The following is a 26,767-nucleotide window of genomic DNA, read 5'->3' as shown; positions in this document are numbered from 1 at the left end:
CACTTCAGCGGGGAGGTCTTTAAACAGATGACAAGATGAAAGTTTCTGAACCAAATCAAATTTGAATGGCTTAGCCACAATAGAGATCACATCCCTACTGGATACAACAGAGGGTTTACCTTCAAACCCTAAACCCAATCCAAAATAAGGAAGGGAGATAACTGAAAACCACTTGCATGAAGGGTTTTGGCATCGAAAGAATTGCAGGACAAGCAATTCACAACTTGGGCGAATGATTTAATAGGAACAACAATAAGCAGAGGCAGCTGAATAATAGACATAAGACGACAGAGAAACATATTAAGATCAAATTAATCCTCAACCAGCAGCAATGCAGCATGAGAGTTATCTTCCTAAATGGCTTGAAATGTGATCAGCAAGATATGGAATACTTGAGAACTGCACGATTTTTTTTTTTTTTCAGCTTCTAAGGAAAAATAAACCAATAGAAAGTTTGAAGGCAACAAAGAGTACCTAACAAGCTCCAGGAAAGTATAGTAGTAAGATTATAGGGTTTTAGCAAAATTAGACTTCATGATAGATGAGAATCTGCTTTAATAGGGCATTACAATCTGTAAAGTATAATACAGGAGAATTCAATCAGGCCGAAAATGTTGTGTGCTCTTCATATGCATTTCTTTATTGAAAACAAAACACATCATGTCATCTATGGCGTGAAATGTGTTATAGATGGCTAGGGGTCAAGAAACAAATCAGGTTGCAGCTTTCTCAACCAAGCATTTGCAATAATTTAAGGTGCAAGTACAGTGAAGCTACTCTTTACCTATTAGTAATCTCCGACGCAACCAGTAATGGCTTCCTTAGCCTTTTGGGATTCTGCCATTTCTTCTCTTTTCTTTTTTTCCCTGCAAAATTTGATTATTGTTGATTACAACTCTCATTGCATATCATTCTACAATTGAGTAATTATTGAGCATAAACTAAGGGCAAAATAAGAAAGATAGATCAGAGCAAATGTGTCAAAACATTCAACAGTATAGAAAACATGCTTTGCAGGCATTGACAATGCCACCACATCAACCACCTTGCATCAAAGAGGAAACCTTAATTTCTCTAATTTCTCAAAATTTAAGATGAGCATATTTCCTTACATTCAGTATAAGCATAATATTATCATTTTTCCTTTTATTTCCATTTGGTAAAAAAAAAGATTCTTACCTATCCACATATTCATTGAGAAGCTCCTTCGCCTGAACTAACTTTGACAGAAGATTGCGGTAAACATCAAGGTCTCTATCCACACTTCTTTTGTTTATTTTTAAAGCTGCACAAAATTGTCAAAAGAAAGCTCTGACTTGATGGCCGACAAATCACACAACACATCAAGGTTAAATCGTAGCATGAAATTTCGATTATCAAAGAGTATCAGTTCCTAATAGATGCAAACATTATTTCCAAGCCTATGATGCTGATCTTGTAAAACTAACATATCTGTCTTCTGCAAACAAATATCAAACAAATAAGTAGCACAGAAAAGAAAAATCTCAGAAATCCCGAGGAAAATTCAATAATGATGGGTTTTTAGCCTTTCGATTTGGATTGGGTTGAACGCATGCGGAAATGGATGGATTTCAAAGGGTACACATGCAATCCATGGGTTTTAGTTTTATGGATTTGTATTCATTCCTGAGATGCAAACCCAAAGGTTAAAGATCCACCCTTATCAAAACTCATCCTTATCTAAATTTCCCTCATGAGTTTTGGTGCTCCAATTTGCATTTATCATCCAAAAACCCATCCTCAGCTAAATTCCACGAAGATCTCCTAAGGGAATGTTTTTTAGTAGCGCACACCCATTTCTCCATCTTTATTTCACTTCCTCTATAGAATATACATCAATCCACTCTGGAGCATTTCCTTTACCATCACCCCCACATTTTAAATTATTTTTTTTGTTTAAATAATTAAATAAATCACTTTAATAAATTTTAAAAAATATTATATATAATATTAAATTTAACAAATTAATTTAAATTTTCTAAAGAGCACTAAATGCTTCAATTATCATTTGTCAAAAAAGTACCAACACAACATTCTCATATGGCCCTATCACCTTATCTAAGCTCCTTATACAAAACAAAAATGCAACATAAATAATACTAAGAGAAAATTTTCAAGTGATATGAGATTAAATAACTAAATTAAATTTTCAGATTTACAACACAAACACTACTATTTTTAAATAGATTTTAAATTAATTTTTTATGTGAATAATATTTAATTTTTTATCCATTTAATTGTATACTATAAAAAAATAAAATTTTTATCTATTTATTAAGGATAAATGATTTAACCTTGATATATCATAAAAAAATTATCGAGATCTGGCATGAATCTCAATGCAAAATCAAGTTGAAAGCTTCCGAAATTAAATTCATAACCATGTGAACTTTGATCTCAGCAAACTTACAGTCTAACTGAACGTCTCGAAAAGGAGAACCCAACAACACCAAATCCGGCTCAATTCGAGCCCAAATGGATACAAATCGATGACTCAAAGTGTCTTTGGAAGGTTCAAATCATAATTTGGATTATCAAACGAATTCCAAACGTGACATGCTTATAGTCGAATCAAGCGGCTCGACGAGAAGAATCCAACGAGCCTAAGATCGTCGAATTATGATATCACTAAGACATTCAAATACCCAGTAAACGGTTCAAGATCAAAGGGATCAATATTGGCCGTTCATTCAAACCACTCCCAACTTTCCCTTGATCTCCTTCCTATTTACTGGTCATGCCATTATCAGAAAACTATAAATAGATCTCTCATTCCTTATGGAAGGGGAACCAAACAATGAAGAGAAGGAAGAGAGAGAAATTATAGTTATCTTGCCATCAGACTCCTCGATCAACGTCGGACCATCGACTAATGCCCGATTGATGGCAAACTTTAGCCCAGCCACTGACTGACGACGAACTTCCGTCTGGTCGTCGACTAACGCCGGACTTCAGCCCAGTCACTGACTGACACCAGACTTTCGCCATGCTATCGACTAATGCCGGACTTCCGCTCGGCCATAAACTGACGTTGGATTTACACCCGGCCACTGACTATATATGATCTTTCCGACCTTTTGCCTGATGACTACATTGCTTCCAACCTCTGTCGCCCGTCAACTATGATCCTGATGATGGAGACCAACCTCCGTTGTCAGACAACAGTTTTTCTGACCATTGTTGTCCGCTAACTACGATCCTTCCGACCTCCGTTGCCAGACTAGGATCTTTCTGACCAGAGACCATTGTCTCTCGCCGACTATAGTTCTTTCGACCTCCGTCACTAGAATACAGTCTTTCAAACCTTCGTCGCCAGACAACGGACTTTTTGACCACTATCGTCCGCCGACTACGGTTCTTCCAATCTTTATCACCAGACTAAGGTCTTTCTGACCTTCGTCGCTCAATAATTGTCTTTCTGACCATTGTCACCCGCCGACTACGGTCCTTCCAACTTCCGTTGCCCATCGACTATGGTCCTTATAATCTTTGTCACCAGACAACGGTCTTTCTGACCACTGTCGTCCACCGACTACAGTCCTTCCAACCTCCAGGCAATGGTCTTTCTGATCTCTATCTCCCGCTGACTATGGTCCTTCCAAGCTCCGTCGATATACAACTATCATTCTGACCAATGTCGCCTGCCAACTACGGTCCTTCCGACCTACGTCGCCAGACAACGTTCTTTCTGACCACTATCGTCTGCCGACTATGATCATTCTGATCTCCGTCGCCAAACAACGGTCTTTCCGACCTCCGTCGCCGGCTGTATATGATCCTTCCAACCTCCATTGCCTAACAACAGTCTTTCTGACCTTCGTCGCCTACCGATTACGATCCTTTTGACCACCGTCATTCAACTACGGTATTTCCGACCACCGTCAATGTCTAGTCTGATTTTTACAAACTTTAATAGAATAATTGGGACAAGACTAATTGATGACAAACTTACATTTAGCATGCAAACAATAGGACATGGGATTGAACTTTTCGGAACAGGGAAAAAATAAATGTTGAAAGCTTCAGTAAATCTAGAAGGACCTAAATGATAAGCTAAATGTTCTAGGGAAAGAAAATGCGGTTTATCATGATAATCTATGAGATGGGACAGTCGAAAAGCAATAGCTACTGAAAAGCTTGAGCAGCAAAGCAAAAGAAAATTTTCTTGTAGATTGTAAAAAGAAAAAAAATTAACTTATAAAAGAGCACTAGCGCAATAAAGTTATCACAAGTTCAAATAATAACCTTCTCCAATACTGATGGTTCAGCTGCATTTGCCAGCTCAAGTAGGCGAAATATTCCAACCGCAAAGAATCGACTATAGGTGAAATTCCCCGTACCTTGGACTCTGTCAGCGATGTCTTTTAGAATATTTTCAACATCCCCTCCACTTGATGAGAAATCAACTAATGTAGTAGTATCTTGTGAACGACCCCACTCTTCCAGCTTCTTTGCATCATCTCTGTAGTGGAAAGAGTATGTATCTAGTATAAAAAGGCTATGTAGCTTACCTGAAAAATATTAAAATCCTAAACAAAGAATATAGAAATAGGCATACAAAACAACCATAATCATCATGTCAAATCTAATGAAGTCAATTTCTGTTCCAGTCATTTGGTATATTGTCATATAGAAACGCTTATTAATAGTCATAAAATTATTCATATTTTTCTGAAGCCCGTTCAGTTAATACTACGAAAATTTTATGGCAATAAACAAAGCTAGTTTAAGGATGTCCGTTCATAATAAGCAACTCAATAGAACACTCTTTCCGCATCTGCAAAAATTTCTTTAAAAAGTTATTAGTTAAATAATAGAAGCTAAAATCCAGAATAATTCATGCATCTTATGCTGCGTAATAAGCCCATTTTATGGCATAGTCAAGATGATCCAAGTCTAATATGAAAAACCTGTACTGTTCTGGATCCTCTCTTAGGGACTCAATATAGCCTCTAAAAATAGCGTCTTGATCTTCAAGACTAGGATATCCTTCCATCAGCTGTTCATAGATGGTGACAAAGCCGGGTGCATAGACAGCATCATACTGATAGGTTCTCTTGTATCTCATCAAGTGCTGCTGGACGAGAAGCTCTTGCAAGACATTATTGTATATGCTTGGTATTGGCCGCTTGTATGATTTCAAAAATTTTAACTTCGTTTCGGCCACAGTAGGAGGAACATCTGAGAGAAAGCAAATAAAAAAGCCATATAACTGGTTATCCTTTATACCAATCTAACAAAATAAGCATTGAAATACATTTGAAAACTACATAAAACAATGAAAGCAATCACCAAATGTATCAGCAAAGCATAAGTATAAAAGGGATAACTCAAGAATAAATATAAAAGAAGCAGCTGCTTGAAAGGATGTGAGATAATACAATTCCTAACACTACAGGAAATAAGGGATTTACCGGCAGAAATTCCCGCCGTAATTTTTCATCGGTGATTAGTGCACTCGGTGTTTTTTACGTCCGAAATCGTCGTAAAAAAATTTACTTAATTTCCAACATATTTCTCCGTCGTTAAGAGACCCATTTCGTCCCAACCCGTCTTCTTCCTTCATTTTCACGTTCTTCTTCCCAAAATCAAAGCTATCACCTGCTCCGATGCTCGTCACCGTTCCAGGTGGTTTATTGCTCATTTCTCCATATTTCTTCGAGATTTAAGAGATAAAACTTGTTCTATTTGCTCATTTATCTTTTTAGGAAATTTGAACCGTTAGAACACATGCAATGTTCATATTCATGGTTAGAGATATTTTTCCCACTTCAAATTTTGATCATTTCATTTTAGCATAATAAGCAATGCAAGTTTATTAGGTACTCACATATCTTCATTTCTTTTTTGTTGTGGAATACATGAAACTATTGATATTTTCCCCTTTTTTATGGTTGCATTAGGGTTTAGTAAGTGTGAATAAGATGACCATCATTTTAAAAAATTAAATGTGAATGGACCTAAAGCTCAATTACTTTTAATTAAGCTATCATTATTACTTTATTTTTTCGAATTTGGTTGCAATCATAAAGAATCAAACGTGAAAGCACAGCTTTAAGTGAGAATCGAGATTATATATACAATCTAAAATAATTATATTTGACTGAAATTTATTTTACTTTAATCTTACAAAGTCAATGCTCTCATGATGGTGTGATCAATCCCCAAATAAATTCTTAAGCATTCCTGAGTAATAACTAAACATTTGGACCACCTTTGCTTGTGATTTAATAGAAAGTGAACACCTTAACCTTGTACTTGTATAAATTTATGGCATAATACCTTACAGATATAAGTTGATGAAAAGAAAAAAAAATGAATTTGAAAAAAAAAATTAATGAAATGTCATAAATTAGTATACTCTTCCTATTATTTCCATTCAATTATAACCAGGGGCAGACAATTCCACCGGGCATAAGAGTAGCACCCTGGGGACTATCTATCATTCTCCCACTAAGCAGGGGTAGTGCCAAACATTTCCAACGCTCGTAGGAGTACCACCACATGGGGCTCACTATCCTTCTCCTACTGGCAGTAACCTCCAGTTTCCATCGCCAGATCCCACCCAATCAATATCCTTTTATCCAAATTTCCCCCCACCACCATCACAAACAGTTCCATCAACCTACCCTTATCTTCTTTACCATCAGTCTTAATATTATCCACCTCTCGTCCAGCCACATCAAGCTGGAACATCTGCACCAACAAAGTATAGGGCTGAGGAGCTAGCAGATACAGAGGATAAGCGTCAGTACATATAGAGCCTGAGGGCAATATGTAAGTTCATATTGCTAGTTAATTTTGCAATTTGATATGTTAAATAAATGAGAAAGATGATCTGAAAAATATTAGTATGTGTATGTTTAATCTCGCAAGACAACCCACTCACAAGATTTAGGACATCATAAGGAGTAGATATGATGCTTCATACTTATCTTGAAAAAAAAAAACTCTCAGGAGATTAGAGATATGTGGTTCAAGGAGTTTCAGGTAAATAATTATGATATTTTTTAACAAGTTTAAATAATTTCATAATAATATCTTTGATTCTAACAAAGTTAAAAAGAAAGACTTTAAGTGGTTACCTAAACATAATGCAAGGGTCAAAAGTAATTTAAAAAAAAAGAGACTCTACTCGACTAAAGGATATGTTCACTAATATTAGAAAGTCTAGCGAGCGCCCCTTATGGCTTAGAGATGGTGTATGGGATGACCTAACCAGAGCTTATATAATAACCCAAAAAAATATTTTTTTTTCAAGAGTCATTATAAATCAAATTAAAAAAAATCATCTTCGCCATAAGATAGTTATTATTGTGTTTTAATTACACAACTTTTTTCATAATTTTTAGACACTGGTGAAAATCCTTAAGAAATTGACATTTGTTGGTAAAAGTGAGGATTTTTGGACCGTTAGGTATCCATTTTGCAAACAAATTTCATCAATATTTTTTAAATAAAATGATTTATTTTATGGACATTTTTTATAATTTTAAAACCCTAAAAAAATTTATATGAAATTTATATTGAAAAATTGATTAAATTAAATAGTAATATAAATATTTCATTAATATTTTATTTTAAATATCTTAAACCATTATATAACTTTTATTAATTTTTTCTCTTTATGATTTGGCTAACAAAGAAGTCTTAGGAGAATTAAAGAGAAAAAGATAAGAGAGAAAATCATAGGGTTTGGAGGTCGTTAAGCGATTTTCATCTGTCGACATAATTGGAAAATTTGTTCGTCTTGCTGTAAGGAACCTTTATCCTATTTCTAATTTCAATAATTTGATATGTTTTTATTTTTTCAATCAAATTTCTGTTTCAAGTACCCTAAAATGAGAATAATTTTGTTTTGGTAAAACTTTTACTGCGTAACTTTTTATATGTTATACAGATAGAGATTATGAATGTTTTGAGTATTTATTTAAGAATTTTTGCCGGAATATTTAAAAAAATAGCAATTTTTTCCAACTAAAAATTTTATTTTAATATCTAAAAATAGTATTTCAGTTCTATTAAAGCTTCAAAATGATGTTTTACACTTTCTCTGCTAATTTAATTAATTTCTGAAAATATAAATTTTTGCTCAGTAGAGTTTTGTTGCCTACCGTTATGACATCTTGACATTTTTTTGAATTAAGCTTAATTATACTTTATTTACTACAATGCATTGAAAATGAGTGTAAATAATAATATGTGTGTGTGTTGGGGGGAGGGGGGTGGGAACAACTAAAGACTTGTTATTCACTGACATTAGCTCGAGACTGATTGACTTGTATAGAATGATGGATCGACAAATTTTTCTTTAAATATTGTGGTCGGATGTTATCTTCTACTGATTCACGTGATACTGATTTGGAGTTATAAGGAGATGATTGACGACTCTGTTTACTAAACCAACAGATTATTAATATTGACACTAATACTAAAGAAACACTACTTTAGCCAGGACTTATTTGTTTAATATGATTATTAGAATGCATGTTATTGAATCACTATCACTATACGGCTTTACTGTTACTTTCACCCATGATGCTGATGTTATTACTGTTATACTATTATTAATATATTGATCACGTGATATATATTGAATATATGCATTGGGTACTAACACTGAGTTAACACTGATATGATATTTCTGAACATGTGATATACAAATACAGACGTTTTTATATGATTTTACTATATTGACATAATTTTGACAGTCTTTATTAATGTTTTAATTTGATGTTTTATATGATTTCTCTACTGATTGTAGTATTGATACGATGATTTTTTTTAGTGATTCAATACATAAACTGATTTAACGATTTTTTTATTGTATTGCCCTATAATCATGTGCTTGCTACTGTTATGATTTGACTGCTGACATTCATATTACTCGTTTGCCTTGTGTTGAGTTCAGTTACAAGATTTGGTTGCTTGTTGGACTTGTGAGCTCATTATATGTGGTTAAATGATTTTAGGTCAAGGCAAGAGAGTAGGTGATGGGGGCATCAGAGCATGGAAAGTATATCAGAGGTGTGACCGTCGATCTACAGTCACGATTGAGTCTATGTATTTTTGAGTCATTTCATGTATTTGTTTTTCTTTATTAGGTTATGTAGCTTTTATTATTTATGTGTTTCTTGCTTTCCCGTTTTACTCTTTTATTACTGGAGGTCGCATGTAAGTCCTAGGGGCATTGTGGTCTTTTATTTTTTGAGTCTTTGTACGAGGCTATTTATAGCCCTATTGTTCTTCTTTTCAAGTTAATGAATGAATGATTGATTAAGAAAAATTTTTCTCTTTGTTTGAGTTCTTATGAGAGCTTGAGAGATCGGAGTGAGATCCCTAGGAGAGGGAGAATTGCGCATCACCCACCAACCTAGACGAGTCGGGTTCATGGTTCTACTTTCTATCTCTTCCCCTTCCTCCTCCCACCACTGCCACCGGCACTACTTCTCCTTTCCACAAACCCTTAACCGCCGGCCATTTAAACCCCACCACCACCCGCCGCCTAAACCCAAACCGCCACCCCATCCTCAGCCAATCCCCACCGCCAGCCTCCCCTTGGCCCCTCCCTCCATCCCCACTTGCCATCAAATCTTTCCTAAATTAGATTTCATAAATTTTGTAACTCTTTTATTGATTAATTTCAAACCAATTTGAATTTGAAATAGTTACCTAATTTATAAGTCTTATTTTAGGAAACCTACTCAATCAACTCCTATTTAAATTTTAAATTAAAAGAGGATGGGATATTTCTTTCCAAACTTGATTTAATAATTTAAGTAAGCATTAATTACCCCATTAAATCCCTCCCTCCCTCTATAAGCCGTCGCCCCCCTTAGGAGTTTGAATTGGATTTGTTTCCTAACTCCTCTCTTGGAAACAATTCAAACTCCCTCCCCTTCTCTTGGCCGAAATCTCCAAGGCCCACCTCAATTTATGTCCACAAAATTCAGCCCCCTCAAGTTGGAAATAATTCCAAAACCTGTCCACCTATTCGCCTCCTCCCTAGCAGCTTTGCTAGGTCTACCTTCTCCAAATTCCTCCTAAACTTCACTCTGTTTGTGCTTTCCTGCTCTCCAAGTCTGCTACCAGAATTTCCTGCACCTGTCCTTGGTTTTCCATCAACCCGAAGTTTCACAAACTGCTGCCCTAAAAGGACAGCTTGTTGTCCATCAGTTCCCGCCGGCTCCTTGCACTGTAGCACCATGGAGAAGCTTCTCCTTGCCGTCCAACACTTCACAAAGTCAAAAACAGTGACTTCTGGCATGGATGGCTGACCCAGAACGAGATTACGGCATTGTCTACGACGAGCAAGGCGTCCTTCACATCCTCCACTCAACCTTCTTCGACGTCAACCCGAGGATCGATAATACTGTCGAAGAGTACATAGAGCGCATCCTGGACACCCTTGTAGAAGCCATTGAAGAACAACTAGGCACCATTCAGTGGAGGATCGCAACTCAACCGTGATAAGGATTTACCAATCTCCCTTTTCTCATATTTTCATTGTCTAACTTGTTCTTGTGATTTGATAGATTCATGAAGATCTAGTTCATCGAACTCTGCCGAGCTTAGTAAACGTAGGGTTTGAGTGCACTTTATTTGCTTCTAATCTTATTGTTAGATTAGGGATATTGTTGAAAACTATTTACTTGGTATGTTGTTGAATTTCTAAGTTATTGTGATTCTTCAAGTGATTAGTAAGTGGCTTAGCTAAGCGTAGGCACCCTTCTCTTGTTTTATTTTTTTTATTTCAATTGCTAATGGTTTAATCTCTATTGCTCTAATCAACGAAACGTGCAATATTCTTATTTCATCCATTTAAAGCATTTAGTTTTACATCAGTAGGAGTGCGAGGCTAATCAGGATTCCTTCAGGTTCAGCTTTTTTTTATTTTAGACAGTAATTGTGATACGATTGTATAAATCCTGAGTAGTGTATATGATTTTTTAAAAAATGAATACAAATTTACATATAGATGTTTTAAATTATAGAATTATTTTTATTGTTTATTTCTAATAAATGAAGTTAGATAGCTTAGGTATTGTTTATTAAAAGATAAAAGAATAATTCTTCTAAATTAGATTTTGAGGCATCACAGCTTAGGTCATCCCTGAGTTCACTAAGAAGAGAGAGAGCTGAATAAACAAAATAGAGCATCACACTATGAAGGTTTAGGGAGCTCTCTTCAAATTGGTGGTTCCATGTCTCACACGAAGCATAGACGATGATGGGTAAATGATTCCTCTTATTACACATATATGTTTATTATTTTAACTATATTTTCTTGCAAAAAGATGTACTTGGTCGAGAGCCTACACTATTAGCCAAAACGTAGCTGCTCTTACGAAGGAGATAAAGGAGATGAGACAAATACAGGTAAACATACCGACACAACAGCCTGAAATGCTGAAGCAACAATAGGAGATACAGGCAGAGCTACGATCATACATGAAGCAAAATCGAAAGAAGAAGTATAAGCAACCTGAGCCTAAGCCTAAGTTTGAGGGGAGCGAAGAGAATGAAGATGATTAGATTAAATTTTTATATCTATTGAAAAATGTTATTAACCTTTTTGTTTAAGTTGTTAAACATGTTTGGAGAACATATTTTGAATGTTTGTAAGGAAGAAATTCTTGTGAGATTTATATTTGTGAATTGAACAATTTATTTTTACAACGATCATATTTGAATGTATGTCAACTTTATGTTTGAATAGTTTCTTCTATATTATTATTAGCATTGTTTTAACATATTTGAATGTTTTTTATAATATATTTGCATAAATTTTTGTAGGCTGTATTGTGTAAATTGTTTCATTAAAATGATGAAGGGCTGCAAATTTTTTTTGAGGATGCAGCAGGTTTCCGACGGATTTCTGGTGAAATTATTGCTGAAAATCTTCGATATGGCATCGACAGGCAAGAGCAATGGGAAGGTGGGGCTAGAAATGCCACCAGAGATTTCTGATGGATTCCTACGGCGATTCAACTCTATTTCGTCGCTTCTGCTGTCACTATTTTCTGGTCTTGATCTATTGGTATTCTGTTGGAAAATTTTCTGATGGAAAAATCCAACAGAATAAATTTTCCTATGCGTGATTTACCGGAGGGATTTTTTCTGTAGTAAATCGCCCAATCTTTGACGAAAAAATCTGCCGGAAATGTCGAATTTTCTTGTAGTGTAATGTCATTCATCTACATTCAGTGATTGTAACAATTTGCGTTTAGAACTGTGAGATGACTGGATCATGAACATCAATGGAAAAGGAATGATCAAAATAGCAAGTATAAAATTATCAATTCCATATCTAACAAATCGGATGATTCTACGTAAGCTTTCTAGAACATAATCAGCCTCTAAGAGAGTAAGTTCATAATACTATATGCCAATAAATCAGTACAGCCAGAAGAAACTCTAACTTGTTGAGACATGACAAGTTCAAGTCATTCAATTAACTAACTAAACGCATTTCAAGCAACCTTTCATGATGTAAAGAGTTACTGTGGTTCTCCGGGGCATTAAAACTTTTACAGCAGAAAATCTAATGAGTTCTGCAAAAGGGAGGTATAATGATGCACAGTGCCCCATCAGTCCTCATTTGAGAGTGGCAAAAATCAACCCATCCCAACAGAAAGTCATAGCCATTCGTGTAACAAACACCAACAGAGGTAGCAAATTCTATCTTGTTGATAAAAACTACCGAGCATGTACATTAAAAAAAATCATTCGGACAAAAATGAACGACTAATCCCAAAACAGCTACAACCAAGTGGCTGACCAAAGCCAAATTCTTAGCCACTTTAGCAAATAGAGATTTGAGGCTGACCTGAACACTCGCCTTGGCCAATTAGGCTAGAATCAATAGCAACTACTCCCCATCACCATGCAATAAAAGAAGCCAAGTGTAGTGCCATAGGTGTATTCTTTAGTAGTTCTGTGTGAAATTTGATTGTTTTGATCAATCGAGTTGTATTGTTGCCTCGGATCTCAATTCATTATATCGAGCTAGCTGAGTGGTTGCGGGGGTCCTCCCCCTGGTTGGGTTCCGGTACTTTGCATATGAAAATTTTCCATACAACCGTACATAGTTGTGTACCCGAGAGCAACAACACTATATAGTTTGCATGAAGATAGAGAGCGGAGTGCTACAGCTCTCCAAATCCCAGTGCTGCGCTGCTAGGTAGACAGGAGACAGAGAGTTGAGCAAAGCGGCGCTCTAAACCTGGCGCCGCAGTGCTGCAAGGGGGGTTGGGCAATTTTCTTTCTTGTTGTTCATTAAGAGTTGCGTCCATTTGTATTTTTAATGTGTATCTTTTTTGTTGTTCTAGTGAGAGAATGATGCTAGAGTGAAGAGAGACAAGGAGATATAAGAGAAATTTGTACTAATCATTACAAATTTTCATAGTGAATTTATTGATGTGATGTGGCTCCGTAATTTTTTCCACAGTTTTGAGTTTTTCCATATTAAATTTTGGTGTTTTTTCTTTCTACAGCATGTTCTCTTTCTTGCTTGTGTTCGTTGTGTGTTTTACTTCCCCAATAATCTTAATGAGATCAAATAAGTTAAACCAAGTCAAGGCACAAGATGCTAAGATGGAGTACAAATGCAAACTACTCATAAAATGGACCCAAGAAATTTTGCATGATCCAAAATATATCTATAAACTCACCTACCTCATCACCTAAATTAATTTAATTGCAAAATGATCAACCCACAATTACTACTAATATACTCTAAGTTGATGATAAGTCTATAAATGAACCGAGTTGAATCGAATATGACATTACCCAATCTCATTCATTTGAACACGTTCATAATTTTAAAATCTTGTTCAAAACTTATTTATTAATTTTCTTATCAAGTTTTAACCATAATCAAATTTTAATCGAGTCTAACTAATTATATATAAAATGCTACGATTTAACAATAAAACTTATTATTAACAATAAGTGAATTCATATTTTTCTATAAGAATTCTTCATAATTCGTTCAACATTATTTGTAATGTTTTATGAAAAACAAAAACAAAAAAAGATCTTTAATTTATTCATCTGGCTATTTTTTGGAATTTATTATTAAATTAGATTTTTAATCTAACAATATTGTACTCTTAATATTTTATTATCAAATGTTGATAAAAAATAAAATTAGATTATTAATTTATTCATCTAGTTATTTGATCAATATAAGTAGCTTGAAGTGCACAAAATATACAACAATCAGATGATAACATAAAATAAGTTATAAAGAAGAATTAAATCATCATTAAATTAGAATATATAAGTTAAACCACAAATGAGTATATTCAAGTTGTTCATTTATATGTTTGTTGAACCTTTAAAATTTTCTTCAAATTTATTTAGTTATCTAAACAAAAGAACATAAATGAATCATATAGATCTACCTCATGTGTAATTCCAATGAAGAAACACTTCCTTCAAAGTTTAAAATTCTAAAATTGGACTCCTAAGGGTTTGACTAACCCACAAGAAGACTTGGTAGTCAAGTCTTTGATGGTCATTTCCGTAGACTTTGACACAATTAGTTGATGAATCCTCATCACCATGTTGAAGGACATCATGCTCCGATGGTTCTCAAAGTTCTATCCCTTGACCATCACATCAGACTAAGAATTCAAGAAATATTTTTTTCACTCAATTCTTAAGCTCCAAGAAACTAAAGAATCTACCACTCTGATCCCTGTTCATCAACTTGCTCAATCAATCTAATCCCAAAAGTAAGTTTTAGTTTGGATTAATTCCCTTTGAGTTCCCAAAAAATTACTGGTAAAACAAAGACTTTTTGATCAAGGGAAGTAGGAGTTTATCTGCTAAGGTGCTGCTAGATGTAGTAACAAATTTACATTCTCATTCTCCATGTTTTTACCGGGCATTATTTGGTATAATTGTTATATTTTAATGATGGTTACATAAGAATTTATATACTTCATCTTCATGGTATTTTCTCGATCTCTCTTTGGTCTCTGATCCGATTTTTGATAAAGCATTTATCCTTCTCGGTTGAGAAAATCTTACTTTGATAACAATGCCTTGGTATATTGGGTTATTCTTATGTGCCTGCACTAATAACTCTTGCAAATATTAGAAACAAGAAGTGCAAATTCTATAGATCATTGAACAAGCAAAGGGCTAAGAAAAGCGTCTAAAATTAGCTTATTTTGTTAAATGGAAGACTATAAACACTAATTAATTAATCCAATCCAAACAAGCACTTATTCCTTAGAAGGTGAAGTTACCAGATCTGAGAAGCTTTTCATTGTAAATTCATTAACATAAATCCATTGTCAATGGAGCACCCGAACAGGGCATACTTCGCCTGCACACCCTCACAAAGTTAGTAATTTGCAAATAACACGACTAGCAACAACTATTATGCATTACAAGCATATGAAATAAGATAAAAATGAAAAGCTGGAGATGAGGAGAGTATGATCACCGCAACAGCAACAACAAAGATGCAGTCAAGGAAGGAATAAATCTAACCCGGGGGTTTCGCTGCGGAACCGACAGCCGCTCGAGAGATCAAATTCGAGGATCTGAAACGAAACCCTCTGATTCCGCGTGTCGCCGAGGGTCGAGTTGAGAAAAGCGCCGCCTTTTTCTCGGGAGCTTGCCCCAGAGCAGCGAAGTAGACGGCCGCCATTAGGTTTGGGTTTTGGGGATGAGCGTTACAGTATGGTTTTAGAGAAGAGTTAGGCGTCGCAGCGCATCATCGCCGACGTCGAAAGCGGAAGCGGAGAGCAATGTTTGACGAGAGACAGAGAGGGAGAGAGTAGTGGGAAATGCCGAAATGCAGCAGCTGGTGCAAGCAAGCTGGTTCTTCACCGGAATAAAAAAAATGATTTGGTGGAAAGAAAATCCAACCACGCAGTTTGAATCATTTGACAATCGCTCATATATATATATTTAAATTAGACGTTATACTTTGGTTTGAGCAAAAAACGTTCAAAATTTTATTTTGGGCGAAATTTTTTTGTGTTGAAATGAGATGGGAGGGATACCGGATATTCGAGCGCACATTGGATCGAGAAACAGCTCGCTACTTCTTTGTATCCTCCAACTCTCCAACCATCCATTCGAGCGCCATTCAACAACCATAAAATAAAGCTCATTTCGAAACTTATATAAGGTTTTAATTCATTATATTGTTACTTCATTGTAGCTGTTGATCTCAAATATGCATTACTCTGCTAAATCATAGCATGCAAGCTGCATGGAATTTTTTATTTAATTGCAATGAATATACAAAGCAATTTTTTTTTAATTGTTCACCTTGAATTTTTTTTCCTTTTCTATGTATAAATGTAAGTTCTTCTTGAAATCATCATTATTTTTTATACATCATCAAAAATTGTATTCATTGGATACAAATCTTGAGACATATTTGAAGTGAAAGTTATTAAAGTTAATTTCAGGACCATACAAACTCTGATTTCATCAACTTTATAATCGAACTGAAGTTTTCGACAAAACGAATCCAACAACATCAAAAATGATCTGATCCGAGCCCAAATGAACCCAAATCAATGACCATAAGTGCAATTGGAAACTTCATGATATTACTTGAATAACTAAATGATCTTCAATTTTAACATGTATAAAGTTGAATCTAATGTCTCGATGAGGCGAACCTATGAGCCCAAGATCATTCAATATTAAAGCACTTAAATGCTGAACGCTGAACGAATGTTTTATGATTAAGAGAATAATATAGATCATCCAATGAAATATTTTAGGCTTTCTCCATATTTACGGGGTATGCCGCTCTAAAAAATCTATAAATAGCTCTCTTACTCTATACATGGAGGAGTACAAGCTTGGACTTGGAGCATGAACTTTGGCGTGAGACTTAAGAGAGCTATGATGCTCCAAAAATCCCAACCACCATTGCTAGGCTACTGTTCCGATCAACACCGTGGATCATTCATTGACCAACCATTATGGTCCTTCCAATCCTTATCACCCATCGATTATGGACCTTTCAGCCTCTGTTGCTCGTTGACTGCAATCCTTTCAACCTCTATCACTCGTCAACTACAATTCTCCAACTATCATCGCCCAATTATAGTCCTTCGACCTCCATCGCTCGATTATGATCGTCCGACCATCGTTAACCAACGGCAATCCTCGAACTATCTTCGTTAAACTACAGTCCTTTGACTTATATCGCCCATCGATTATGGTTCTTTTTTTCATCATTGTTCGACTACCATCCTCAAATCGCCATCATCTAATCATATGTCCCTTTCAACTACTGTCACCTAATTACGGTCTTCCGACCTTTGTTGCTCGACTATGACCATTTGAACTTCATTGCCCAACTACGATCCTTTGATCGTTGTCACCAACTACGATCCACAAACCTACAATATTTTGATCATTATAACATGTCTTCTTTGACGCATATTTACATCATCATTAATAATTACTAACAATGTCAACACATGTCATTGAAATCATATTTGACTCACAACTTCAACCCTTGAGTTTATGTTGGATTCCTGGTAAAGGGATATGACAACCTCATTCAACTAATGTGTTTCTTAGAGTATATAAATAGCTTACTATAACAGCCCAAACTCTTAACTATCAAGATATTGCCCGCTTTGGCATAAGGGCCTCACGGTTTTGCCCTGTTGGTGTTGTGAAAGCCAGTTTTTAGTTTTTCCTTCCAGGATCGTCCAAGACGAAGTGGAATCATCCTGGGATGATCAGTACAGGATCTGTGAACTGTGAGGTTCGTCCCAGGATGAAATTTGGATCGTCCGTACGAAATTTGTCCATAGAGCAAGTCGTCCATAAACGAATACACTTCGTTTGAAGATGAAATTCGTCTAGATAGCAAATCGTCCCGGGATGAATACACTTCGTCCGGTACGATCTGCATGTGTATATATTGGATTGAGATATTTTTGAAGAGAGAGAAATCCCATGAGAGAGAAAAACGAAGGAAAAAGGAGAAAAAGTGGATTTTGGACGACTTCGGTCCGTTTTCGTCCGTCGTCGTAGTTGGAAAAGTTGATCGACTTGAGGTAAGGCACATTATGCCTTTCTCTATTTTCAGAAACGTTGATTTTGATGACTTTTCTGTTTCAACTTTCGTTTCCGATAACCAAAATCTGGTATTATTTCGTATTGGTGAATATTTTACCGTGTAACTTTTGATATGTTTCTGAGACAATATTTTTGCACGTTTTGAGTATTTTTTGGAAGATTTTCACCGGGTATTTTGAATTCTATAGATTTTTTATCGAATAGCAAATTATCTGGATGTCAATAATATTTGCTTCACTACAATGAAAGTCTTGAAATGATGTTTTGTACTATCTGTGGTAATTTGGTAAACTTCTGAAATTGTGAATTCGGTGTAATTTATGTATGTTGTCGTTGTGCTGCTGACGATTTTTCTGACTTAATCTGATTTTCTGAATTGGATAATTTGATGTGTTTGTATGCTATCACAAGGGAGTTATAAGGGGACAGAATTCTTAGAGATTATGTCTGTGTTAAGGAAATTTAAAAATAAGTTCTGTTCTAAAAATTTTGTATATCTGACAAGTTCTGGTGTTGTAAGCACAAGGGAGGCATAAGGGGTCAGAATCCGTTGATATTTTGTCTGTGTCAGGGAAGGGAGATATAAGGGGTCAGAATCCGTTGAGATTCCGTCTGTGTCAGGGAAGGGAGGCATAAGGAGCCAGAATCTGTTGAGATTCTGTCAGGGTCCGAGAATCTGATATATGTTATCTGATATGTGGAATGTGATTTTATCTGATTTGAAATCTGATTTGTACTGTTTTGTTTGTTCTGTACGATTCTGTTATATGAAATGAACTCCGTTTGTGGTTTGATTTCTGTTTGAGAAAGTATCTATATTATGTCTGCTTATACAATTTCTGCATGATTATCTGAATTCTGTACGGCTACTCTTCTGATGTATTTTCTGATGTGTGTTTCTGGAGATTTGGATTGGCTAGTGTAGTCTTGCTGAGATGTTAGCTCATCCTTGTTATCTGCGTGGTTTTCAGGTTATGGGAAAGGAAATAAGTCTTGGACTATCCGTTCAGTATCTGATCAATGATTAGGTATTTTGTACTTTTGATTTTTGTACAGTCATGACTTTTCTATTTTATTCTTTCTGTCTGTAGCCATGCATTGTATTGTACATGATTATTTTGATGAATGAAGAAAATATATATGAACTGTTTTGTATATTTGATGTTTATAGTAGCTCTGTGTTTTCTGTAAGTTTGATATTTGGAAAAAAGTCTGAAGCAAATTCCAAAGCTAGATTGTGGATGTTTTCTTTGTCGCGGCCCGATGCGAAGGGATTTGTTCCGGTCAGGTTGGGTCGTGACAAGTGTAACTTCACAGTAGGTCACCCATCCCATAATTGCTCTAGAATGAGCACGCTTAACTGCGGAGTTTCTTACGAAAATTCCAACCATTATATCAAAAGGCACCTCAATATTTAAGAGTTAGGCTTTCTATTACTTAAGGGGTTTCACAATCTCTCCCATTTAAGTAATTGACATCCTCGTCAGCATCTGTATCCCATTATCCACCAGGCAGATAGGACTCTAGAGGTGGCCCCTACAAGCTCAAAAGGTGGCTCCGATGTAGCACTTTATCCCATATAGGATTCAAGAGGTGACTCCCATGATGTAGCACTTTGCTTTGTATTGCACTTAGCTCCCATTTTTCGACTGTTGTATTGTTCTGATACCATTTGTAATGACCTAAACTCTTAACTATCGAGATATTATCCGCTTTGGCATAAGGCCCTCACGATTTTTCCATGTTGGTGTAACTTCCTAGTAGGCCACCCATCCCAGAATTGCTCTGGGATGAGCACGCTTAACTGCATAATTTCTTATAAAAATTACAACCATTACACCAAAAGGTGCATCGATGTTTAAGAGTTAGGCTTTCTATTACTTAAGGGGTTTCACACTTTCCTTGAGAAAAGGCTTCACTTGTAATCAAATATATATACTAGTGGAATTATTTTCATTGGGTCAAGCTCTATAACTTTTCCTTTCTTGGGTTTTTCAATTATGATAAATTCTAGTGTCTTTTAGAATTCTTGTACTTCCCTCTTATTTGAGTGTATGATGAATCTTCTTATAAAACTATGACATTAAACTCTCTCTCTCTCACCATGAATGCTCCAACACTATAAATAAATAAATATATAAAACAAGTCCCCCATTGAATTATATCTTCAATCTAATTTAAAAAAAAAAAAACATCAAACTTATTATTACATGAATATCTTCAATTTCTAGTTTTAATTTTTTTAAAGGTGCTTAATCAGATAATTACATTCCCAGTGATGCTTACGTGTTAAAAAAATTTCCTATGTTTTATCGAGTTTTATTATTATATGATTGACTTAAACGTGTGTGCGTGTTTGTATAACTTGCAGATTTTGTAGGATGCTTTTGTGAGTTGTCAAAATTGTAGAATGATTTTGTGAGTTGTCTTCAAAATATTTGTTAGAAAAATGTTTTATAAAACAGCTTTTTAAAACAAAAATTTATAATTAAAAAAATTCGTGTTGTGAGCCTCATTGAGTGGGAAAACTTCAGCTGTAAGTTGCAACTCAGTATTTACCTTGCAAAGACTGATCTGAAATACTTCTCTACGGCGAAGGGAGCCCCAGTTTTCATCAGAGATGAGATACATAGTTTTATTTAACATAATAAGTACACCAAAGTCTAAAAAAAATACCAAAATCTCCATTTATTGATGATAATTGGATTCTATACAATTTCTCGTGATCGATCCTTGTAATACATCCTAATTTGGACCCCAGCAGCTCAAGAACATGACGTTTCTAAAGGATTCCTCTGCTCTCTTAACTTGCTCTCCTCTGGTGCTTACTACAATGCTTCCAGCCATCATGGAAGAAGAAGAAGAAGGGGCTTTTGTTGCCTGTGAAAGAGAACCCATCTCTTTTCTGGCCTTTTGCTGCACAGACCTGATCGCATAGTTCCATCTGCAAAGGCCGCTTTGATCCTTTAACGCTTCCACCGCGCTGATGCTCGCTGCCACAATCAAAGATGCTCTGCTCCCTGAGGCCATGGCTGCTTATCTCTTGGTTGGTTTGTGGAAAATAATAGAATTTTTGTGGTTTTGAGTAAAAAGAGGAGGAAGAAGAAGACTGTCGTTGCTCGCTTATTTATTTTTTGATTGAAGAAGAAGAAGACCGTTGTTGTGCGCTTTGCTATCTTGTGAATGATGGGAAGAAGGGAAGATGAGCAATTGATTTATAGAGCAAGCCGACAAGGCAAAAATAGAGCAGGATAAAGTTGTTCGCGGTTTTGATAGTTGGCAGCTGGTTTCAAGTTACCATGGTTTTAGCTTAAAACCAGTGGCTGCCTGACCAGATATTATGGGATAGCGACGAAAATTAAAGAGAAAATAAACTAACGTTTGTCTGGTTGCTCTGATACTAGGATCCAAGTCCGAGTGTGGGACCAAATTCATTTGCTTATTATTAAATAAATGAGGTAGCCCGCGGATACACGAGATGTGGATTTATCAAAACCATGAGCCAGCCTCCAACTGTTCGCTGGTTTTCTCTAGCCTCGGGTTTTGATTTTTTTTTTTTTTTAACGTATTAAAATAAAGCATAAGTTTGAGATCCGTTTAATCATCCAAAAATTATCTTGATCGAGGACGAATCTCGAAGCAAAATTGAGGGGTAAGGTTTCAAAATTAAATTTGGGATTACCCGAACTCTGTTTCAACAAATTTATAGTAGAACTGAAGGTCTCGGGAAGACGAACACAACGACACCAAAATCAGTCAAATCTAAATCCAAATGAACCCAAATCAAAGGTCCAAAGCATATTTAGAGGGTTCAAAGCATAATTTAGATGACTAAACGAATTCCAAACATGACATGCTTATAGTCAAATCGAGCGACTCGACAAGATGAATACAACAAGCCCAAGCTCGCCGAATTTTGATATCATTAAGAAGGGAAGAAGTTGGAAGTTGACTTGCCATCGACCACCATAAGAGTTTCTTCCCGGTCATCGCGGAGTTTCTTCTTGACCATTGCTAGATTTCTTCCTGGTGGTCGCCATAATTTCTTCATGATCGTCGCCAAAGTTTCTTCCCGACTGTAGCCAAAATTTCTTCCAGACCATCACCGAAGTTTCTTCCTGACTGTCACTGGAGTTTTCTTCCCAACCGTCACCGGAGTTTCGGGGTTGGCAAACTTAAGGTCGAAGAACTAGAGCGTGAGTTAATGAGCTCTCTCTCTCTCTCTCTCTCTATGTTTCCTGCTGTCCATATTGTGATCCTTTTTTACGGTAGGTGACGCTATGACGAAGTGGTAGTATAGATGAGAGGAAGGGGTTTTAGGTGGTAGATAAGTAAATATTAATGTTTATGTGTTAGATATGTATTTTCAATAGTTTTAGATGTTATGTATGTAAAAATCCCAAAATTAAAATATAATTGATTTTGAGCCTTATTTTTATTTTAATTGAATGTTGTATGAGAGAAAGTTGTTGAGTGGTTGAAGATGACATTGCTCGGTGGCTGGCATTGATAATCAGCGTCAGGCAATGACTAGCGAGGTCTTTATTTAAAAAAAATATATTTTCAGTATTTAAAGAGAAATCATTAGATAATTTTAAAAGAGAAAAAAAATTAAAAATATTAACCAAATTAAAAATTAAAAATTGAATGATTTCAAATAAATATCTTTCTTTAGGGTTGGTCAAGTATCTTGAATTCAAACTGAAATATTAACTGCCACCATAGACGTTGAATGAGGGCATTTTATGAGCCATTTTTTTTAAATAATCAATTTTAATAAATGCCTCGATCTCACCAATTTAAATTAGACAGTTCAATATCAACTTTTCTTTTTTATTTATATTTTAATATAAAATAAAATATAATTTGTATTTTAAAATGATTTTTTATTAAATATAAAATAAGTTGATTTATACAATAATGTTAACGGTTGTTAAGGGATAGTAGCAATGAACAACGAGGCGATTATGGTGGTAATCGACAATAATAATGATTTATTTCAAAAATATTTAAAATATCTCAAAATTGTTATTTGAAGGTTGTTAAAATTATTTATTATATATATACACTAACAAATTTGCTTTTCAAAAGCTTCTCAAAATAAAAGACAAAAATAATCTCAAAGGGGCTCTTATCCTAAACCACAGGGCTACACATTAACTCTTGAATGAAGGAGGTTATATGAATTGAACTAAGGCTCACAGTAAAAGCTTGAATTTTAATGATTTTCATAATTTTTATTCTGTTAATGTCAAATTTTGGTTTTAATTATTTTTTAATCTTGAAAAATATAGATTTTATTAATTAGAGAAATATTATTGTTTGAGATATAAAATAATGCCGGGATTTTGAATCTCATACTATATTACTCATATATTCATGTGTATTATGTCATTCACAATCATTATATAAATTCATCTAATAATTAAGAATTATAAAAAAATAAGAAATTGTAAAATAGTACTATTTCTCATATCAATTCCTTCATACAAGAAGAAAACTCTTCTCATGAAGAGTTGAATTAATAAACCATAGTAAAATAGCTTGTGGAATTGATGTATGTTCATATTGTATTAATAATATGAATAAAAATTCGTAACAAGTGCAAATAAAATAATTTTATTATTAGAATGGAGTACAAATTAATTTTTTACTGTTCAAAACATCAAATAGCTCAAAGGAGAGAGAAAGAGAGAGATTGTGGAAAGTAATAACAATCATATTATTATTGATAAGATTTGATCTTTTCATCAAATTCAAATGGATAATTGTATGCGTCTACAACCACATTATCTAGAACTTGTAATAAAACTATTCAGTCATGTATAGGCAAATTATATCTCAAATAAAATTGCATGAATGATCTACTCCTAATCATGGTGATACACAACAATAAATTTATAATAATAATTCTATAAAGGATATTTAGATTTTTGAAACTCATGCATGTGATTTTTAATCTATATCTTTTGTATTCCATAAATAAACTTGTTGCGTGCTAGAATATACGCGGCGGTAGAGTTTGTAAATTCGTGTCCGAGCGTTGTACGAGTATTCAGCACACAAACAGAAAAGAGAATACGAACACCAAAATTTTTACGTGAAAAACCCAAAAAGGGAAAAAACCACGGGCCTCACCCAGTTGAAAATTCCACTAGTGTTTTGCAAATTACAAATGGTTGATTCGTCCAACAAGTCAGGGCAATCAGATTACAATTCATTTCTTCAAGCAAGTTTACAAGGTTCTGCAAATTCCCGGCATTTTCCGAAAATCTGGCAGAGCTCCGGCGTCTTCTGGCGGCGGGAAGAGCTCCGGCGGTGGTCGAGGAGGAGCTTCTTCCTTCTCTTCCTTCTTCTCTTCTTCTTCTCTCTCTTCACTTGAGTCCCCCCTTTGTGAGGAATGAGGGCTCTATTTATAGTTTTTCACTTTTTCTGGAGTGGCGTGGCTCGTAAATAGGTGTGAGATCATGGGCGAATAGGGAGTGGTTTGAATGGACGGCCGATATTGAACCCTTCGATCGTGCACCGTTTGTTGGACATTTGGAGGCCTTAATGATGTCAGAATTTGGCGATCTTGGGCTCGTTGGATTCGTCTTGTTGAGACGGTCGATTCGAGTATAAGCTCATTAAAATCGGAGACCGTTTGGTAACTCAAATTGCGGTTTGAACCTTCCAACAGCACTTCGAGTTCTTGATTCATACTCATTTGGGCTCGGATTGGGTTGAACTTGGTGTCGTTGGGTTCGTATTTCCGAGACGCTCAGTTTGACTATAAGCTTGCTGAAATCGGAGTTCGGGTGCTTTTGATTTTAATTTTTGAAGTTTTTAACTAGCTTTTTGCCTCGAGATTCATGCCCGATCAAGCTAATTTTGTGATGCCGTATCAAAACTTATTTCTAACACACTTCATTGTTCTTTTGATGCATCAAAGTTATAATAACAACTCAATATAGCCGCATGCCATAATGAGGTGGCTTCATGGAGTGAAGCTTGATCACATGCAGCTAACTAGAGTGCTAAGCAGCTATCATTCAGGTTGCTCAAAAGTAAAATTTTCGAGAAACACATACAAATCACTCATAAGAGTGATGATCATTCTTGATTTTGTAGAGGAGGCAATTGAAGATAGGCAGATTTTTAATATAGATTTAGGTTTCATTTGAGACTTTTTTTATTATTTTCTAGAATGACTTCTTTGAAGATAGTCAGTCTCAAACGAAGTCTTAATAGTGAAATGAGACAAAGAAGGCTATGATGTGATTTCGAGCAAAGACAATAAAGGTGCAAGAAGCACACGAAGATAGTGCTCATGAATATGAAGTAGTTGTATCATGTATGTAGTGGCTTGCAATATGATGGAGATCAAAATTAAAGGTTGATGCAATCAAATAAGATGTATAGAGGAATAAGTATAAAAGCGATGTTTATTTAACTAGCAAGTGCTTAGAGAGAGGGGTTTGATGGCCTTGAAGCATGGTCTTATGAGGACGTTACATTCTGGGAAAAGATTAATTAATGATCATGGTGATATCATGATTATATAGACGTCTCTAATACCTCAGAGCTATCATTTATCACCACATTATTAATTTAAGGTTGAAAGGCCTTCAATATTATCTTGTTTTCATTATGTCATTATCATGTTACTAATTCTATTGCCTTATTACTTGCAAATATAATGATTTTTATAGTTATAATTTAATACTACAGAAAATTCAAACATTACTGACAATTTTTTCTGGAGGTTCCTCTGAGGTTTGTAGTCGGTAATACCTGAATTTCTTGTAGTGTAGTTTCTTGATGTTTGGTCTATACTAGATAAGGTAACATATACTTGAGAATTTTGATTGATATAAGTAGCTAGCTATTGCATAAGGTGATCGATGACAAAGAAGTCATTAGATGAAATATTTTTTGGGTGTAGACCAACGGGCTATTAGGACGATTTGATTTTTTTTCTTGTATTTTGAATTTGATTATTTTATTTGTTTACTGGCGCAAACTTAAGTATGTACCAAAAACTTTGATTGTATTTTAAATTAATGAAATTTAAGAATATAAAAATGGATTATTTGTTAAGTCTTATTGTGTTGATCAATTGGGTTATTTTGTTGCCTCGGACCTCAAGTTTGTCGTGTTTGCTGGGGTGCAGGAGGTTTTATATTTTCCATATAACACCTCGGTACTGTGTACCCGAGCACCCCGCCACTGTCTTCCCGAGTGCCCTAGCACTGAATGACAAAGAGCATAGCGCCAAAGAGCTCTAGATTCAGCAATGTAGCTCTGCGAGTTTGAACACCGCTGAGTCATCAGACAAAGGTTTGTGTGCCATAGCGGTGCAAGTTAGATTGGATGATCTTCTTTCTCATTTTTCCGAAGGGTTGCATCCCTTGGAGTAATTTACTTGGCCCTCTCTTGTATTTCTGAATGTTAGAATAAAGGACGATTCATGCGAGAAGAAAAGCAAGGAGAGAGAGAGAGAGAGAGAGAGAGAGAGAGGTTTGCAATTAATATTTCTCATCCTTTTAATAATAGATTTCTTGGTGTTATGTGACTATGTTGTTTTTTCATATTAAATACTAGTGTCCTTTATTTTTTGCTTCTTTTACTTTTTTTGTTTGTTTCATCATTGTGGTGTTTGCTCTTCATCCGCAAAATTATTTTATTT

General features: G+C 35.2%; 2 protein-coding genes across 2 annotated transcripts; both read right to left on the bottom strand.

The window, feature by feature from the left end:
• Positions 1-514: 514 nt before the first annotated feature.
• LOC110098953 (protein THYLAKOID FORMATION1, chloroplastic-like) lies at positions 515-15,925 on the bottom strand. Its single transcript, XM_020825915.2, has 5 exons — positions 15,529-15,925; positions 4,932-5,202; positions 4,267-4,483; positions 1,180-1,295; positions 515-866 (listed from the first exon to the last, which is right to left on the bottom strand). The coding sequence occupies exons 1-5, from the start codon at positions 15,686-15,688 to the stop codon at positions 788-790; spliced, it is 843 nt and encodes a 280-aa protein (XP_020681574.1). The 5' UTR covers positions 15,689-15,925; the 3' UTR covers positions 515-787.
• Positions 15,926-20,707: 4,782 nt separating this feature from the next.
• Positions 20,708-21,180, bottom strand: LOC110098972. Its single transcript, XM_020825949.2, has one exon. It carries the CDS (start codon positions 21,127-21,129, stop codon positions 20,845-20,847), a length of 285 nt encoding a protein of 94 aa, XP_020681608.1. The 5' UTR covers positions 21,130-21,180; the 3' UTR covers positions 20,708-20,844.
• Between the last annotated feature and the right edge of the window lie 5,587 nt (positions 21,181-26,767).

This window comes from Dendrobium catenatum, unplaced genomic scaffold (assembly GCF_001605985.2).
Source record: "Dendrobium catenatum unplaced genomic scaffold, ASM160598v2 fragScaff_scaffold_402, whole genome shotgun sequence".
Lineage (NCBI taxonomy): Eukaryota > Viridiplantae > Streptophyta > Magnoliopsida > Asparagales > Orchidaceae > Dendrobium > Dendrobium catenatum.
Note: the sequence above shows the minus strand (reverse complement) of the source record. Positions and strands in the feature narration are given on the sequence as shown.

What these genes read in the sequence shown, in the direction of transcription:
- LOC110098972 (XM_020825949.2), bottom strand. Translation starts at nt 21,129, where the DNA reads ATGGCCTCAGGGAGCAGAGCATCTTTGATTGTGGCAGCGAGCATCAGC.
- LOC110098953 (XM_020825915.2), bottom strand. Translation starts at nt 15,688, where the DNA reads ATGGCGGCCGTCTACTTCGCTGCTCTGGGGCAAGCTCCCGAGAAAAAG. An exon ending in GAGGATCCAGAACAGTACAG is followed by an intron (nt 4,484 to 4,931) that starts GTTTTTCATATT and finishes TTTCCACTACAG; the next exon opens with AGATGATGCAAAGAAGCTGG. An exon ending in AACCATCAGTATTGGAGAAG is followed by an intron (nt 1,296 to 4,266) that starts GTTATTATTTGA and finishes TTCTTTTGACAA; the next exon opens with TTTTGTGCAGCTTTAAAAAT.